The sequence below is a fragment of the Geotrypetes seraphini genome, chromosome 3 (genome assembly GCF_902459505.1).
Source record: "Geotrypetes seraphini chromosome 3, aGeoSer1.1, whole genome shotgun sequence".
Classification (NCBI taxonomy): Eukaryota; Metazoa; Chordata; class Amphibia; order Gymnophiona; family Dermophiidae; genus Geotrypetes; species Geotrypetes seraphini.
Window position 1 is genome coordinate 151,705,096 of NC_047086.1, and position 16,930 is coordinate 151,722,025.

Consider the following 16,930-nt stretch of genomic DNA (forward strand, 5'->3'; position numbering starts at 1 on the left):
GGCTTCCCCCCTCTACTTGGCAAGCTATCAGAGATAAAGGGCCTTGAATTACTCTGCTCCACCCCCTCTGCTAATTCAAACAGACTCATAAAGGAACCCTCCACCTTTTACCATGGTTCTAAATACTACCTCTTAAAGGGAGCGGAATAAACCCAGGGAACTCTGGGAGTTGTAGTTTTCTGCTCTGGGGCACTTCCAGACATAATCTCTGCTTAAAGGCAGTAACAGGGACCTCCGGGGCACTGAATAAAGGATCCCTACTGTGCTGCCCAGGGTCACTGTCACACTGAGGATGGGCTGCAGTGGAGAGAAGATGCAAGGAGTGGCGGCAGGAGATCGCTAAATCACTACCTCCAACGGTAACATCAAAATAAAGGTAAATGGGGAGAGAGGGGAGATGGACTTGGGGGAGCTGGTGGACTAGAGAGGGAGAAATGGAGAGAAGATGGATGGGAGAGATGAACTTGGTGGAGGGAAGAAAATAGATGGTGGAGGCCAGGGGGAGATGGATTTGAGGGAGATCATGGAGAGGGAAGATGGGGGGATGGAAGAAACAATGGATCTAAAAACAGGATAGGGAGAAAGATGGTGGGCAATGGGATTTAGGGAGGGAACAGAAAGGGAAAGCAGTTGGATACAAGGGATAGTGTGTGTGGGGGGGGGGATAGAGATACTGAATAGGAAGGTAATTGGGAAGAGAAAGGGAGAACTGGTGGATGCTAGGGTGGTAGGGAAGGAGGGAGAGATCCTGGATGAAAGGGTAGTTGAGAAAGGGAGAGATGGTGATCTGGGGATGGTGGGGGTCCATTGCTGCAGCTCTGGAAATGGAGATGAAAAAAAGGAAAGATTCCAGACCTCCGGGAGAGGGAAGGGAAACGGAAGGGGAGGACAGAGATGGAAGATGGATGGTTAGCATGGAAAAAGAAGAAAATGACAAATGGGCAAGAGACCCTGTCAAGCGAGTTATCAGAAGACATTTGTCGCAGAGCCTAGGACCAAAATGATTTGAATAATGACCAGACAACAAAAGGTAGAAAGAATAATTTTATTTTCTGTTTTGTGATAACAATGTGTCAGATTTGAAATGTATATCCTGGTAGAGCTGGTATTAGACCATGAACGTGAGCTAGGATTTAACAGAGAGGAAAAGTCTTTTTTGTTTGTTTATTTTGTTTACATCTCAGTGCCGGTGTGGGTAGGAGGGGGGTGAAGTGGGTGAAGAGGCTATAAAATAAACCCACCAGGATGTTTGAAAAAACGCCCAATTGGGTAGGAAAATCGATTCAATAGGCTGAATTGAATCAAAAAATTTTTTCCTGAATCGGGCAGCACTAATGTGTATACATGTGCACGTAAATGACTACAGTATGGGCATATAGGTGCACACTTGCCATAAAAAAAATCTAGACGGCTCTTTGTAGAATTATATCTTCCTCTCCCCCAGACAATATCTGGCTTTTATTAATGAGGATGCTCGAACTTATGAGTTGTATAAGATTATGAACATGCGCTGCTGACATCAATTGCTTTGTTGTCCCCCAGAACCAAAGACTACGAGAGGAGAATATAAACCTGAGGAAGCAGACAGAGCAGGCAGAGCAGACCAGCCAGCCCCTGCTGGAGAAGATGCCAGCAGCCGAGCAGTGTTTGAAAGAAATGTCTCATTGCTTGTTTGACTTGAAAGCACTATGCTGTATTCTTAACCAGAGAGCTCAGGGGAAGGAACCTAACCTTTCTTTACTGCTGGAAATGGGATGTAAGTGACTTGAATGTCCAGTTTTACCTCATCCATAAGTACAAACAAGTGAAATCCTGTGTTCGGTGTTTGTGAGCTCTTTTCTGCGCATTTCTGAAGGTGAACGCTACTGAGGCTTATAAGTGATCATAGCAAGATCACATATAAATGTTACCCATTTACAAGGCTTATGCTTGTGTATTTATCGCTATGGGTTATGCTTTATGTACAGATACATGCATAAATGTAGAAACAACAGGTCACCAGGAGTAAATCTTGCTTCATTAAATTCACATAAAAGACCTGACGTAGTCACATTTCGCCCTAACAAAGGGCTGCATCATGGGTCAACTAAAATCTGCTATAATAAAACCCTTTGCGTGCATGCGCACTTCAAACTCTGTGCCTCCGTGCCTCCGCATGCGCAGCAATGGCTTCCCCTCTCATACCACAGCCAGCCTGCGCTTCAACGAACGGCAAATGTCCAGGCCTCGAGGGGTCAAGGCACCGCTGTCAGGCAAACTGACAGTGTGTGGGAATATGACCGCGGCTCTTCGGCATTGTGAAGGAGCCGGAGATAAAAGGGAGGAGAACTTGCATGGGAGAGACAGGGGGGAGGTAAAAGTAAGGGAGAAAAGCTACTGCTGGACAGGGGGAACAGGGAAGGGGAGCTGCTGGACAAGGGGGGAGGTAAAAGTAAGGGAGAATGGCTACTGCTGGACAGGGGGAGCAGGGAAGGGGTGCTGCCGGACAGGGGGAAGGTAAAAGGAATGGAGAAGGGCTACTGCTGGACAGGGGGAGCAGGGAAGGGGTGCTGCTGGACAGGGGGGAGACAGAAAGAAAGAAAGACACAGACAGCGGGCAGGGAGAAAGAAATGCGTAAGTCTACACATCTATTCTAGCACCTGTTAATGTAACAGGCTAAAAAACTAGTATAATATACATATATAAATAATTTAACATAAAATATAAAAAACTTTAGGGTCCTTTTACTAAGGTGTGTGCTTACCAGTTTATCGCACGCTAAAGATTAGTGCACACTAAATGCTAAGGTGCCCATAGAATCGGTTAGTGCCTTAGTAAAAGGACCCCTAAGTGTATCAAATTAAAACACTAGTGAATAGAAAGTGTTCATAAACAACTTGTACAAATCTTTTGAAACTATAAGAAAAGCCTTACTGGGTCAGACCAATAGTCCATTAAGCCTAGTAGCCCATTCTCACGGTGGCCAATCCAGGTCACTAGCAATGTTCCCTCTAAGGATTGATGAGGTGTGTGCAAAAAAAAATATGCATGAGCGACAAGTTACATACTCCACAAATATATGAGCAGGCGTGGAGGACGCATTTTTAAACAAATGTAGTTTATCCTTGTACTCCTTATGTAATTTTAATCATCTATGGATATGTTTGTATGTTTATTGTTCAAATGGTTTTATTTATTTCCCCAAATTTATTTTTGTTATACGCATTGAAAATATTTGATATTGCGTTTAAATCAAAATCTCAATAAACTTTAAACTTGAAACGAGTGGGAGGGTTAAATACTCAAAGCTTAGAAGAATAACAATTTACTTAAAGTTTTTGCTACGCCAGCTTTCTGGTATCTTTATATACAGTGGCGTACATAGCATATGCAAATCAACACTTTCAATTGGAGACTACTGTGGTCATAAAACGTTATGGTAATAAAGTTTTGCAGAAACTATGTGGAGCAGGTAACAGCTCTAAATTCACTGAAAAAGAAGGAAAAAGCCTCAGAAAAGGTCCTCCCACCGCCACAAAGGTGGATGTAAAGGTGGTTAGACGGTAACCTCACAGGCAAAACCTTCATTTAGAAATGAGCATTTGAGCAAAAAAACTATGCTTCACATATGCAAAAAATAGATAGAGGAAAAACCACTTATCTTAAACTGATCGGCACACCGACGGAGGCCAGTGTTTCACCGACAAGCTGCATCAGGGTGTGACCCGACCGATCAGTCTTAAGAGAGCGAAAAACGAACGCTTCAAAAGAGTCCAAAAGATGGCTTCCCACCTTTGTGGCGGTGGGAGGGCCTTTTCTGAGGCTTTTTCCTTCTTTTTGAGTGAATTTAGAGCTGTTACCTGCTCCACATAGTTTCTGCAAAACTTTATTACCATAACTTTTTATGACCATAGTAGTCTCCAATTGAAAGTGTTGATTTACATACATTGGTTTTCAATACATCTGTGTTTTTGTACCTAGCATATGTAACACCCGGGGCCCATCATTTTTTGGCACCCCCCCCCCCATCTGTAAGAAAAACATGATTTTTAGTAACAAACCACACGTCACACATGAGTACCTAGGAAAAGGCAGCATCTTACATATTGCAGTGAGCAGTACATCAATACACCCATTGTAAAACTAAACAAGCCAGACCAGCACAGATCAATCCTACACCGTCAATCCTAACAGAAAACCATGTCTTTCGAACACACGGAACATAGAAAACACCTTCGCCTAGTATGGAATATGTCATCACAAACTAACCCCTCACCCTTTTACAAAACTGTAGTGTGGATTTTAGCCACAGTGGTAACAGCCCTGACGCTCATAGAATTCTGGGCATCAGAGTTGCTACCACCACGGCTGGCGCTAAAAAACGCTCCATAGTTTTGTAAAAGAGGGGATAAAATAGAAATACACAGCTTCAACGCTCTAGCTCAGGGGTGCCCAAATTTTTTGGGCTTGCGAGTTACTTTAAAATGATCAAGTCAAAATGATCTACCAACAATAAAATTAAAAAACACAAAGCACACTATACGCTGAGAAAATGATAATTATCATTCCTATTCTGGGTTTTTTTCAAAGAGGTCAGGGCAGATGACTCTATGCATTGTCACCTCAGTAACAACCATACAAAAATAGACAAATATACCCCCCATCCTTTTTATTAAACCACAATAGCAGTTTTTAGCGCAGGGAACTGCGCTAAATGCCCAGCGCTGCTCCCGATGCTCATAGGCTCCCTGCGCTAAAAAACACTATTGCGATTTAGTAAAAGTGGGCCATAGTGCAAAATATAGACAGCATATATAAATTCAGACACATTTTGATCACTAAATTTAAAATAAAATCATTTTTCCTACCTTGTCTGGTGATTTCATGAGTCTCTGGTTGCACTTTCATCTTCTGACTGTGCATCCAATCTTTCTTCCCTTCTTTCAGCCTGTATGCTTCCTCTCCTCCAGACCTCATTCCCTCCCCTAACTTTTTCTTCCTCTCTCCTTGCCCCCTTTCTTTTTTTCTGTTTCCCTTCTGTCTCCCTGCCTGCCCCCTTTCTTTCTCCCTACCCTCCACAAAGCCACTGCTGCCACCATCGGGGGAAACAGGCCCCAAAGCCACCGCCGCGACTGCCCCAAGCTCTCTCTGCTTCCCAGCAGGCCAACCAGCATTACCCCAACGTCAATTCTGCCGTCGGAGAGGAAGTTCCGCCCAGCCAGGCAGAGATTGGCTGGCCTGAACTTCCTCTCCGACTGCAGTCTTAGGGCGGGTGCACAGCCGGGGCAGTCCGCCCCCCCCCTTTGGTAGGACAATGAAGACGTGGCAGCGGCTCCTCTCACGAATCCCCACCTGCGTCGGAAGTCCAATGCAGTCGGGGGATCTTGAGAGGAGCCGCCGCTGCATCTTTTAACTTTAAAATACAGGCCGCTGCCGCCGCCACTTCCTCTCACCTCCTCCCGCCCTCGAGTGAGTGACAGAGGAAAGCGTATGAGTGACGCCACTGAAAATAGTGAGCGATCGCTCATGCGCTCACCTTAGAGGGAACACTGGCACTAGTACCTGGCCAAAACCCAAGGTATAGCAATATTCCATGCTATCGATCTAGGGAAAGCAGTGGCTTCCCCCATGTCTTTCTCAATAACATACTATAGACTTTCCCTCCAAGAACTTGTCCAAACCTTTCTTAAAATTAGCTATGCTCTTACCACATCCTCTGGCAACGTGTTCCAGAGCTTAATTATTCTCTGAGTGGAAAAAAATTTCCTCCTATTGATTTTAAAAGTATTTCCCTGTAACTTCATCAAGTGTCCCCTAGTCTTTGTAATCGACCCACTTGTACCCGTTCTACTCCACTCAGGATTTTGTAGACTTAAATCATATCTCCCCTCAGCCATCTCTTTTCCAAGCTGAAGAACCCTAATCATTTTAGTCTTTCCTCATACGAGAGGAGTTCCATCCCCTTTACCATCTTGGTTGCTCTTCTTTGAACCTTTTCTAGTACCACTATATCTTTCTTGAGATAAGGAGACCAGAATTGACTGCAACATTCCATACTACCGATTCATGGCAAGTAGTGGCTTCCACCATGTCTTAATAACAGACTATGGAGTTTTCCTCCAGGAATTTGTCCAAACCTTTCTTAAAATCAGCTATGCTATCCACTTGCACACTTTCCATTTTATTTAGCATAGTTCAAAAATGAAACTGTGCTCTTCACAGGAGCTATCCGGTTCATGGTGCTGAACATCAGTGAAACATGTTGTTTTTTTTGTTTTTTGGTTTGTTTGTTTTTTTAATCTTTATTTTCATTTTATGCTTTTGACATAATTATTAGTCAAAACAAAGAAATAATACAATACCAGTTCCAACATTGAAGTAACATGGAACGCGCTTCCGGAGGCTGTGATAGGCTTTTGACATAATTATTAGTCAAAACAAAGAAATAATACAATACCAGTTCCAACATTGAAGTACATGGAACGCGCTTCCAGAGGCTGTGATAGGCCGGAGCACGTTACAAGGCTTCAAAGAAGGTTTGGATAAGTTCCTAGAGGTTAAAGGAATTGAGGGGTACAGATAGGAGTAGCGGTAGGTTATAGGGATAGTCTGGGACCATTGCTCAGGCAATGGGCCTGATGGGCCACCGCGGGAGCGGACCGCTGGGCGAGATGGACCTCTGGTCTGCCTCAGCGGAGGCAACTTCTTATGTTCTTATGTTAAACCCAAATATAAAATACACTGGATTGTAAAATTAGACCTCAATTAAAGGGGAAGAGAGCTAAGCATTTGCTGAATTTTCTAGTCAAACAGTACAAGGAAAATAAAAGATGGTAGCTGAGTGGGTACAAGAACCTTGTTAAACTGAGCTAACTTAAAACAGAAATTCTCAAGAATGCTAAGTTTGCTCTTTAGCAGAAATAAACTTTATCAACTGCTGAGGTTCAAAAAAGACAAATCTTATTTTGAGACCAAGGGCCTTGCAGTTGGGTGCGATGTTCGTACTCAGATACCCCTGTAAACGTGTGATGATCTATCAAGGGAATAGATTTGTCTTATGTGAAACATGTTTTAAGAAATCTCTCCAGGCTCATTGGTTGTTTCTGTTTACATTTACTTTGCATCACTGATTTCCATCTCCCTCATTATTTATATGTAGAAACATGTATATGAGAACTGAAGTCTTTATTTATTAAGGCAGCCTAGGCGTTTTATGTGCCTTTGTAAAATAGTCATACAGAATTAGCCCTTCCATAGCAAAGCAGCAGATGAATCCAGACTAGTGGGTATAGCTCACATCGACCAGCAGGTGGAGATAGAGAACTGATTAACAGTTGGCCTTAAAGCCTGGTGTTCCTTCTGTTGATTCAGTTTTGCTCTATCTCCCAGCAGGAATGGAGCTTACTCTACTAGCTCCTGGATTCTGGCTGGGGCCGGTTTAGGGCTTGCCGGTGGAAGGGGGGGTGACGCTAAAGGATGCGCAGGATAGGAAGATTGAATCTTCACTAAAAATGTCCTTTGAAGTAGCTGCGGTTACCTTACAGGCCGCAATTTGCAGCTCGTATGCGGCGAGGGCATGTTTGCAGTGGTCGCAAGGGATGACCGATAATTTAATGGAGTCCGGGGGTTCTGTCCCTTCGGAACTGGCTGATTTGGAGTCGGGCTTGGCTTATTTGGCAGACTCCTTATATGACATTATTCGAGCATCTGCGAAACAGATGTCTCTGTCAGTGGTATCGCGCAGATCCTTATGGCTCCGACATTGGGCGGCAGATGCTGCATCCAAGCTTAGGCTGGTGAGACTCCCTTTTAAAGGAGGTTTATTATTTGGAGAGGACTTGGATAAATTGGTGAAGGATTTTGGGGATACCAAAACACAGCATCTACCGGAGGATAGAGCTAGGCCCCCGGTGAGGTCCTCCGCGTCTAGACCGCGCTTCAGAGATGTTAGGCGGTCCAGGTCTGGTAAACCATTCTTCAGATCAGCATGTGGTTCTTTCTCTGCGTCGAGGCCTAGGTTTCAGCAGAGGAGTTCCTTTCGTACGACGAAACCCTCTTCAGGTCAGCCAACACGTACCCCAACAAGTCGCACTCCGCAATGACGGGGGCTTGGCTCCCTCCGCCCTTCCCTTAGGGGGCCGGCTTTCGGCGTTTCGGGCGGAGTGGGCCACAATCACGTCAGATCAGTGGGTGTTGGACATTGTTCAAGAAGGGTACAAGTTGGAGTTCGCCTCGCCCGTCGAAGATTCTTTCTTGGTGTCCCCGTGCCATGGGGCGGCCAAGGGAGAGGCGGTCCGCATGACTCTTCAGGGGCTGCTCGATCTGGGGGCGGTGGTACCGGTGCCCCCGGAAGAGGTAGGCCGCGGGATATATTCCCTTTACTTCATTGTTCCAAAGAAGGGGGGGTCGTTCAGACCGGTGCTGGACCTCAAAGTGGTCAACAGATTTCTCAGTGTTCGCCATTTCCGGATGGAGACGGTACGCTCGGTCATTGCGGCTGTTCGACCGGGAGAGTTCCTCACGTCCCTAGATCTCAAGGAGGCGTACCTACATATCCCGATCTGGCCTCCGCATCAGCGGTATCTGAGGTTTGCGATTCTTGGCCAGCATTATCAGTTTCGGGCAATGCCCTTTGGCCTGGCGACGGCTCCCCGCACCTTTTCCAAAGTCATAGTCGTGGTAGCAGCCTTTCTTCGCAAGGAAGGGATTCGGGTACACCCTTACTTAGACGACTGGTTGATCCGCGCCTCGTCCAGACAGGAGAGTTTGTCGGTCACTCAGAGGGTAATCTCTCTCCTTCAGTCGTTGGGGTGGATCGTCAACTTTCCCAAGAGTTTTCTGTCCCCGTCGCAGTCTTTGGTGCATCTGGGGGTCAGATTCGACACTGCTCTGGGGAGAGTATTTCTACCCCGAGACCGGGGAGAGAAATTGCAGGCTCAGATTCGCCTACTTCTCGGGTCGCCCAGACCTCGGGTTTGGGATTATGTGCAGGTTCTGGGCTCCATGGTAGCGACTCTGGAGGTGGTCCCCTGGGCTCGGGGCCACATGAGGCCCTTACAACAGTCGCTTCTCTCTCGCTGGTCCCCAGCTTCTCTGGACTACAATGTGCGTCTCCAATGGAGTCCTCGGGCGACTCGCAGCATGCAGTGGTGGCTACATGAGTTGCACCTGTGGCGGGGCATGCCGTTAGCCACACCGGATTGGGTGGTGGTGACAACGGATGCCAGTCTGCGGGGCTGGGGGGCCCAGTGCCTGCAAGCGTCGGTGCAGGGAGTGTGGTCCTTAGAGGAAGCCCAGTGGCCCATCAATTTGTTGGAGTTAAAAGCGATCAGATTGGCGCTGAGGGCTTTTCAGTCCCTGATTCAGGACAGGCCGACCAGAATCTTTTCGGACAGTGTCACGGCGGTCGCATATGTCAATCGTCAGGGGGGCACTCGGAGTCCGCAGTTGGCCGAAGAGGCAAGGAGATTGTTTCAGTGGGCAGAAGGGCATGTTCCGCTTCTGTCGGTGGCATACATTGCAGGTCACGAAAACGTGCAAGCGGACTTCCTCAGCAGAAATCTTCTAGATCCGGGCGAGTGGGAATTGTCGGCTCGAGCGTTCGGCCTGCTAGTCCGTCGGTGGGGGTTGCCAGAGTTGGATCTCATGGCTTCGTCCCGCAATGCGAAGTTGCCTCGCTTCTTCAGCAGACGCAAGGAGAAGGGCTCGGAGGGGGTGGACGCGTTGGCCCTCCCATGGCCTCCAAATTCCCTTCTGTATGTGTTCCCGCCTTGGCCCATGATAGGGCGGGTGTTACAACGCATCTCTCTCTTTCACGGCAGGGTGATCCTGGTGGCTCCGGATTGGCCGCGTCGACCGTGGTACGCAGATCTCATTCAGCTTTCAGTAGGCGATCGGGTGACGTTCCAGGTAACTCCGGACTTACTAACTCAGGGCCCAATCTGGATGGAAGATCCGGCCCGCTTTGGTCTTACGGCCTGGCTCTTGAGCGGTCAAGGCTAAAGAAGAAGGGCTATTCGGAGCAGGTGATTGCCACGCTTCTTAAAGCTAAGAAGATTTCGACTTCGACCTCCTATGCGAGAGTCTGGAAGATTTTTGATGCTTGGTGCGGACGACAGGGAATCGCGCCCTTCCATGCATCTCTGCCGGCTATTCTTGCCTTTCTGCAGGAAGGCGTAGAGAAAGGATTAGCCTATAACTCTTTAAGGGTTCAGGTGGCGGCCATTGCCTGTTACAGGGGCCGGGTGGCTGGCGCGTCGCTAGCTTCGCAGCCGGACGTGGTCCGTTTCCTCAAAGGGGTTCACCATATCCGCCCGCCGGTAAGGCGAATTTGTCCATCCTGGAATTTTAAACTCGTCCTTGGGAGATTGCAGGGGGCACCTTTTGAGCCCCTGTCAGCGGCCACTTTGAAGGATGTCACGCTGAAAACAGTGTTCTTGGTGGCGATGGCTTCGGCGAGGCGAGTATCGGAACTTCAGGCGCTTTCTTGCAGAGAACCCTTTTTACGTTTTTCTGAGACGGGGGTGTCAGTGCGGCCGGTGCCGTCCTTCCTGCCTAAGGTGATTTCTTCATTTCATGTGAACCAGAGTGTATTCCTCCCGTCCTTCCGGAAGGAGGATTGGGGTAAACGATTTTTGTCTTTGCGTCGACTGGATGTACGGCGTATGCTTCTCCATTATTTGGGGGTGACGAATGATTTTCGTAGGTCGGACCATCTCTTTGTCTTGTTCGCGGGTAAGAACAAGGGGATGGCGGCGTCTAAAGCGTCCATTGCGCGTTGGGTCAAGGAGACGATTGCTTCGGCTTATGTGTTGACAGGTAAAAAAGTACCGGAGCACCTTCATGCTCATTCCACTCGGGCATTGGCTACGTCTTGGGCGGAGTCCGGGGGGATGTCTTTGGAGGAAATTTGCCGGGCGGCCACTTGGTCGTCGGGTAATACCTTTTCGAAGCATTACCGTTTAGACGTAGCGGCCAGTGCGGAGGCAAGTTTTGGAGCTGCAGTGCTGGCGGAGGCGGCATTGGCGTCCCACCCGGTTTGAGTTTGCTTTGCTACATCCCACTAGTCTGGATTCATCAGCTGCTTTGCTATGGAAGGTAAAATTATGGTCTTAGAAGCAGCAGATGAATCCAGAGCCCCTCCCCAAGTGCACTGTATGTGTGTAGGGTGTGTGTTTATTGTTTCAGTTGGGATATGGTTGGTAATTGTATTATTTAGGGGCACATTTTCTACTGGGCTGCTTGGGCAAAATGCATAACTGAATCAACAGAAGGAACACCAGGCTTTAAGGCCAACTGTTAATCAGTTCTCTATCTCCACCTGCTGGTCGATGTGAGCTATACCCACTAGTCTGGATTCATCTGCTGCTTCTAAAGGAAAGAAAATTAACAGGTAAGACCATAATTTTACCTTACATTGTACAAATACCAGTGTACAGATTTCCATCTCCTGCAAAGTGGATGTAAATATGTGCCTGTACTCTGTACATGTGTATTTCAACTGCACCCAAACTATGCCCCAGGAATGACTGCACCCAGCATCTGTATTTACAAGTAGATTATATACTACTATGGGTCATTGTAGGAAGGTTATAAAGGCACATATGTGACCTGGAAGAAGGAACATCCAGTGAAATCATCAAGTTTGCAGACGACACAAAACTATGCCGGGCAATCAGATCGCAGAAGGACAGCAAGGAACTAGCGCAGCTTAGTAAAAGGAGCCCTAAATATCATTTATAATAATAATGTGTAGTGCTGTTCATAGTGCAGCAATTTTGACAGAAGATTCCAAGCCTGTTTTTTCTTGCGTTTGCTTTATTCAATCTGGTTTCCTGATATATCACATGCCATCAGTAGGGACCCCTGAGGAAGGAGTGTTTCTTCGAAACACGTACCGTGTTAGGTCCTGTCCATTTGAATATTAGGACCAGTTCTTTGGATACATTTATTATAGTTTTTATGTGCTGTACATGTTTTTCATACTTTTGTAATACAGATAAATTCCTGCACCCTGTACATTGTCCTGCAGTTTTGTTTTGGTTTTGCGCTGTGTTCATTCACTGTGCACTTAGGTTGTGGGTCTGAGGACTACACATAATGATATTTAGGGCTCCTTTTACAAAGGTGTGCTAGCGTTTTTAGCACACGCACCGGATTAGCACGCACTATAGCGCGCTAGCTGAAAAACTACCACCTGCTCAAGAAGAGGCGGTAGCGGCTAGCGCGCGCTATTCCATGCGTTAAGGCCCTAATGCACCTTCGTAAAAGGAGCCCTTAGTGATTATCTGGGTAAAATTATCTGAGGTTACTGTGAAGACTGATTGGTATCACAGATATTACTGCTATAGTTCCCTTGAGTATTTGGTTGTTAAAATCGAGGCCCTCTTTTATCAAGCTGCATTAGAGGTTTTATTGCCAGCCGTGGCGGTAAAAGCTCCGACACTCATAGGAATTCTATGAACATCAGAGTTTTGCTGCTGCAGCCTGCGATAAAAATCTCTTCTGGGGCAACTCTTTATGCCATATTTTTAAAATGGAGCGTATGATAGCCATACAGCAGGGGCATTATAAGAAATTTAAGGATGTTTGGGAGCCATTAACAAAATTTTGTAAGGAATGATTATTATTTTTTCCCTTTGAATACACGCGTCCTGGGTAGGTGGGTGGGGGGATGCTTTGATCTTTTTATGCTTGAGGGTAATTGTTGGATGTATAATGGGGGGTTGATATATATAATTGATATGTAATATAATTTGATAGAATATTAAGTGCTGTTAAAGTGTAAAAGGTTTTTATTAATTATGTTGCACTTATTGTTAGTTTAAAATAGAATAAATAATTTTTTTTTAAAAACCCACTAATGCAGCTTGATAAAAAGGGGGGGTTGCTTGTTTTAGAACACAAACATATAAGCATTTACGCTAGGATAAGACTAGTGACATGCTAGGAGGGACTCGGGAAACACTTGTTCAGTTTTATGGAAAATAATGTCTAAATGACTGAAGTTTATTTACTGAGTGCTCTTTAATAATAATAAGAGTAATAAAAGCAGCACTGCAAGCAAGGAAAAGCAAGAAAACCACTAGAGGCCTCCTCTCTGAAAGGAATCATCTGTATGCTTTATTTTATTTAGTATACTGCCCTCCCAGAGGAGGTGATAGGACAGAATATAATATTGGGTTTCAAAAAGGGATTGGATGACTTCCTGAAGGAGAAAGGGATTGAAGGGTACAGATAGAGGGTAACTATACAAGATAGTAAATGAATAGGGAATAAACGATTTAGGTGAAGGATCACTTGCAGGTCATGGACCTGGGGGGCCGCCGCGGGAGCGGACTGCTGGGCACGATGGACCCCTGGTCTGACCCGGCAGAGGCAATGCTTATGTTCTTAATAACAGGGCAATTCACATAATCAATAAAACATGCAGTAGAATTAGTTACATCTTGAGTAAAAGAAAGGAGATGTGCATTGTAAAAAGACCTGGATGTCAGCTATTTCTTTTTTTTTTATTATTTTTAATTATCTTTATTAGCAATTGCAAAGGGAACATACAACCAGAAGCAAAACAAGCAGAGCTGACATGGAAAACAACACTAGAAACCCATTACAGCAAATGAGTCACAAAACAGGAACCCAATGGCTGGATGCCCAACACAATTGACATTTTTGAAGTACAAAACCCCCTACTCAAACACACACAAACCCCAAGCACTCGGCCTCAAACCACAACAATCAGATAGCAAACACTCCACAGCTATTTCTTTAGCTGGCCCCAAACTGTGGAATGCATTGAATGGACCATTAAGGTTACGGGCTCCTTTTACTAAGGTGCGCTAATGGTTTTAGCGCACGCTACAATGCCGCACGCGTGCCTCCATAGAGCTTGCGTTAGTATTTTCCGTGTAGCGCGGGGTTTGCGCGCGCTAATCTTCAGCGCACACTAAAAACGCTAGTGCAACTTAGTAAAAGGAGCCCTTAGTATGTTTTTAGTTGAATTTGTGTTTTTTGTAGGTCTCATTTTATGTATGTTCATTTGTAGAAATTTTAAAAATGAATGAATGAATGAATTAAAATAAAAATAATAGGAGTTTCTATGACTTATTGAATGTGTAACCTCAAAAAGGCGGAGTACAAGTCCTATTCCCTTATTTTTCCAACTTGTGTTTTTACAGCATTGAACAATTCTGGGGAGGAAACGGAGAATTTTCACAGCTCAGAAACACTTACTAAGAAGCTATCAGATGTGCGCCAGTTGCGGAAAGACATCGACGAGCTGAGGACGATTATCTCGGATTGTTATGCTCAAGACATGGGGGATAACTGCGTTACTCAGTGACTCGGCACAGCTGGGCCTCATAGCAATAATGACTCTATTAACAGTAAAATGCATTTCTAACAAGCCATATTGGAAAACAAAATTGCCCGCGAACTGCGTTCAGTTATCTTGGTGGAAGAAGAGAGGAGAAGGAGGTTGTTCTGTATGTTATACCTGGGGGAGGGTAGAGTAACAAAGACAATGAAAATAGTGTAACAAACTGTAAAAAAACCAAAACATATTTTCCTTCTCTTAAACTACTGAATGTAGAACCATGTAGCGTATATTGTTTAAATCAGAGGGTTAGAGAAGTATGTTACCGCAGCTACTTCAACTAACGTTCTCGTTATGTAAGAGGGTTCTAAAATCAAGTTTGCCATTGTGGATTCATTCTTTAACGTTAAGGTGGATTGGGATCTAGGGTGGTGGTGCAGAGTGGACGCATGGGGAGGCAAACACCTGAAATTGCTGCTACCCAGACATGGCCCCCACAGAGACAGATCAGTGCAGTCGCGAAGTGTGTATTTCCTGAAATCGGGCCGATTTTGGACATCGCACAAATCCCCTGGAGTTCTGTAGCACTTACACAGGCAGGTTTGTCTCACTGGACATTTTTAATTATTTTCTTTGTGAAGAAGCAGTCGTCCCTCTTCCCCCCGCCCCCTCCCGCTCCTGGCCAGCTGTGTGGCACTAGAAGTTGATAAAACCTGAATCTGACGAACAGAGTATGTCTCTAGAATATATTTTGAGAAAAGCTGTGACCAGACAGTATTATAACCTACTTGTATTAGAGCACTTGTAGCATTTGATGTATAATATGTATGGTACACTTGATTTTCAAATTAGCACTCTGAGCTTCTTAATGCTAGTAAAAGGTTTTAAAAACCCAGGAAGAGTAGAAGTGCGATGTATGAGCCAAACATGAGCCAGAAATGACCTTTGCAGAGCGTGGCTATAGACCTAATTGTCTCTCAGTCTGATCTCTGAAATGCAAGCCTGCTCATGTCTCACGAGCCTGGTGTTAGATGTACTCCCGTAATGTAAGTAGGAGAGCACACATCAAGGCAGTGATGCATGGCTGGCAGACTGCCAACAGAACAGTCTCTATTCCCCCAGGGTGTTACATTTAATACAGTGCAGTGGTCAATAGAGGCTAATGCTGATGCATGAGAAGCTGACAGGTCAGCCTGAGGCCTTACTGCAGCTAACGGACAACCGAGAGAGCTCGTGCAGTCAGGGCTAATGAGTGGGAGCTGTGTAAATCGTGTGAGTTCTTTTGTGGACGGTGTTCTGCAGCTGGAGAAAATCGTTCCATCTTTTCTGTGCTTTTGGAGCTTTACAGCAGTTTGTGGAAGATGTGCTTTCGGTATCTGATTACTGTCATCAAGGCTGTGTGGGATTGCTTCTAGAGCATGACAAAGACAGAGTGAATTTCTGTTGTATTGCAGAATTCACTATTGTCGTTTTATGAGCGTGATTGGATGCCCGGTATCAGTAGAAGACCGTTTTATTTCTTAGCCTACCAGTATAAAAAAATGGAAATGTCAGATGTTTTAATTTTTTATCCCAGGGTAATGAAAACTGTCTTTTCTGTCTTCTTTATTTTTTAGGGGCTTCCAATATAAATGTGAAGGAGATTGTTTTTTGAGCAATTTCTGTGGGTGAAAAGGGTATTTTGCATGCAGAAATACAGCTTGAAACATAGACCAAGTCAGTGGTGTAGGAAGGGGGGGGGGGGGGGGGAACCACCCCAGGCGCCATCTTGGTGGGTGGTGCCAGCACTTCTCCGCTTCTTCCCACTCCCACCACAAACGCACCTTCAATTTCTCGCCACTGTACCTCTAGCTCTTCGCCGGCGAACAGCAGCTCCAACTTTCTGCTTGTACTGGCCTCGGCATTCCCCTCTGAAGTTTACTACCTGGTCCCACAACTAGGAAGTGATGACAGAAGGAGAGCCGACACTTGCGGGGGCAGCAAGTTTAGAGATGCTGCTCTCACCAGGGAGTTTCACAGGTACGGGGGAAGGGGAGTGTGCATAGCAGAGGGGGTGGAGAAGAGGCCGAGGGGGTGCCTCCACTGTGGGCACCTCTCACCCTCGCTTACACCACTGGACCAAGTTATACATGTGTAAATACGTGTGTAGACAACTTTCTGTCCACAGTTTTACCCAGAATAAAGGAAGGCATTCCTGGAGGCAAAGCTAGATACATAGTAATGTAGTAGATGACGGCAGATAAAGACCCGAATGGTCCATCTAGTCTGCCCAACTTGATTCGATCTAAACATTTGGGTTGTTTTTGTTTTTTTTGTTTTTTTCTTAGCTATTTCTGGGCAAAAATCCAAAGCTCGGCCCGGTACTGTTCTTAGGTTCCAACTACTGAAGTCTCCGTCAAAGCTCACTCCAGTCCATCTACACCTCAGCCATTGAAGCTCTCCCCAGCCCATTCTCCACCAAATGGCCATATAAAGACACAGACCGTGCAAGTCTGCCCAGCACTGGCCTTAGTTCTTCAATATTTACTATTCTTTTCTGATTCTAGTTCCTCTGTGTTCATCCTACGTTTCTTTGAACTTTGTCACCATTTTCCTCTCCACTACCTCTCTTGGGAGCGCATTCCAGGCATCCACCA

General features: G+C 45.7%; 1 protein-coding gene across 4 annotated transcripts in view; it reads left to right on the plus strand.

The window, feature by feature from the left end:
- CEP85L (centrosomal protein 85 like) overlaps positions 1-16,625 on the plus strand; it is a 351,200-nt gene extending 334,575 nt beyond the window's left edge. For all 4 annotated transcript variants that reach the window (XM_033935503.1, XM_033935506.1, XM_033935507.1 and 1 more), the window contains 2 exons: positions 1,543-1,756; positions 14,158-16,625. In XM_033935503.1, coding sequence (XP_033791394.1) covers positions 1,543-1,756; positions 14,158-14,321 — 378 coding nt within the window. In that variant the 3' untranslated portion in view covers positions 14,322-16,625. The remainder of the gene's footprint in view (positions 1-1,542; positions 1,757-14,157) is intronic.
- Positions 16,626-16,930: the final 305 nt, after the last annotated feature.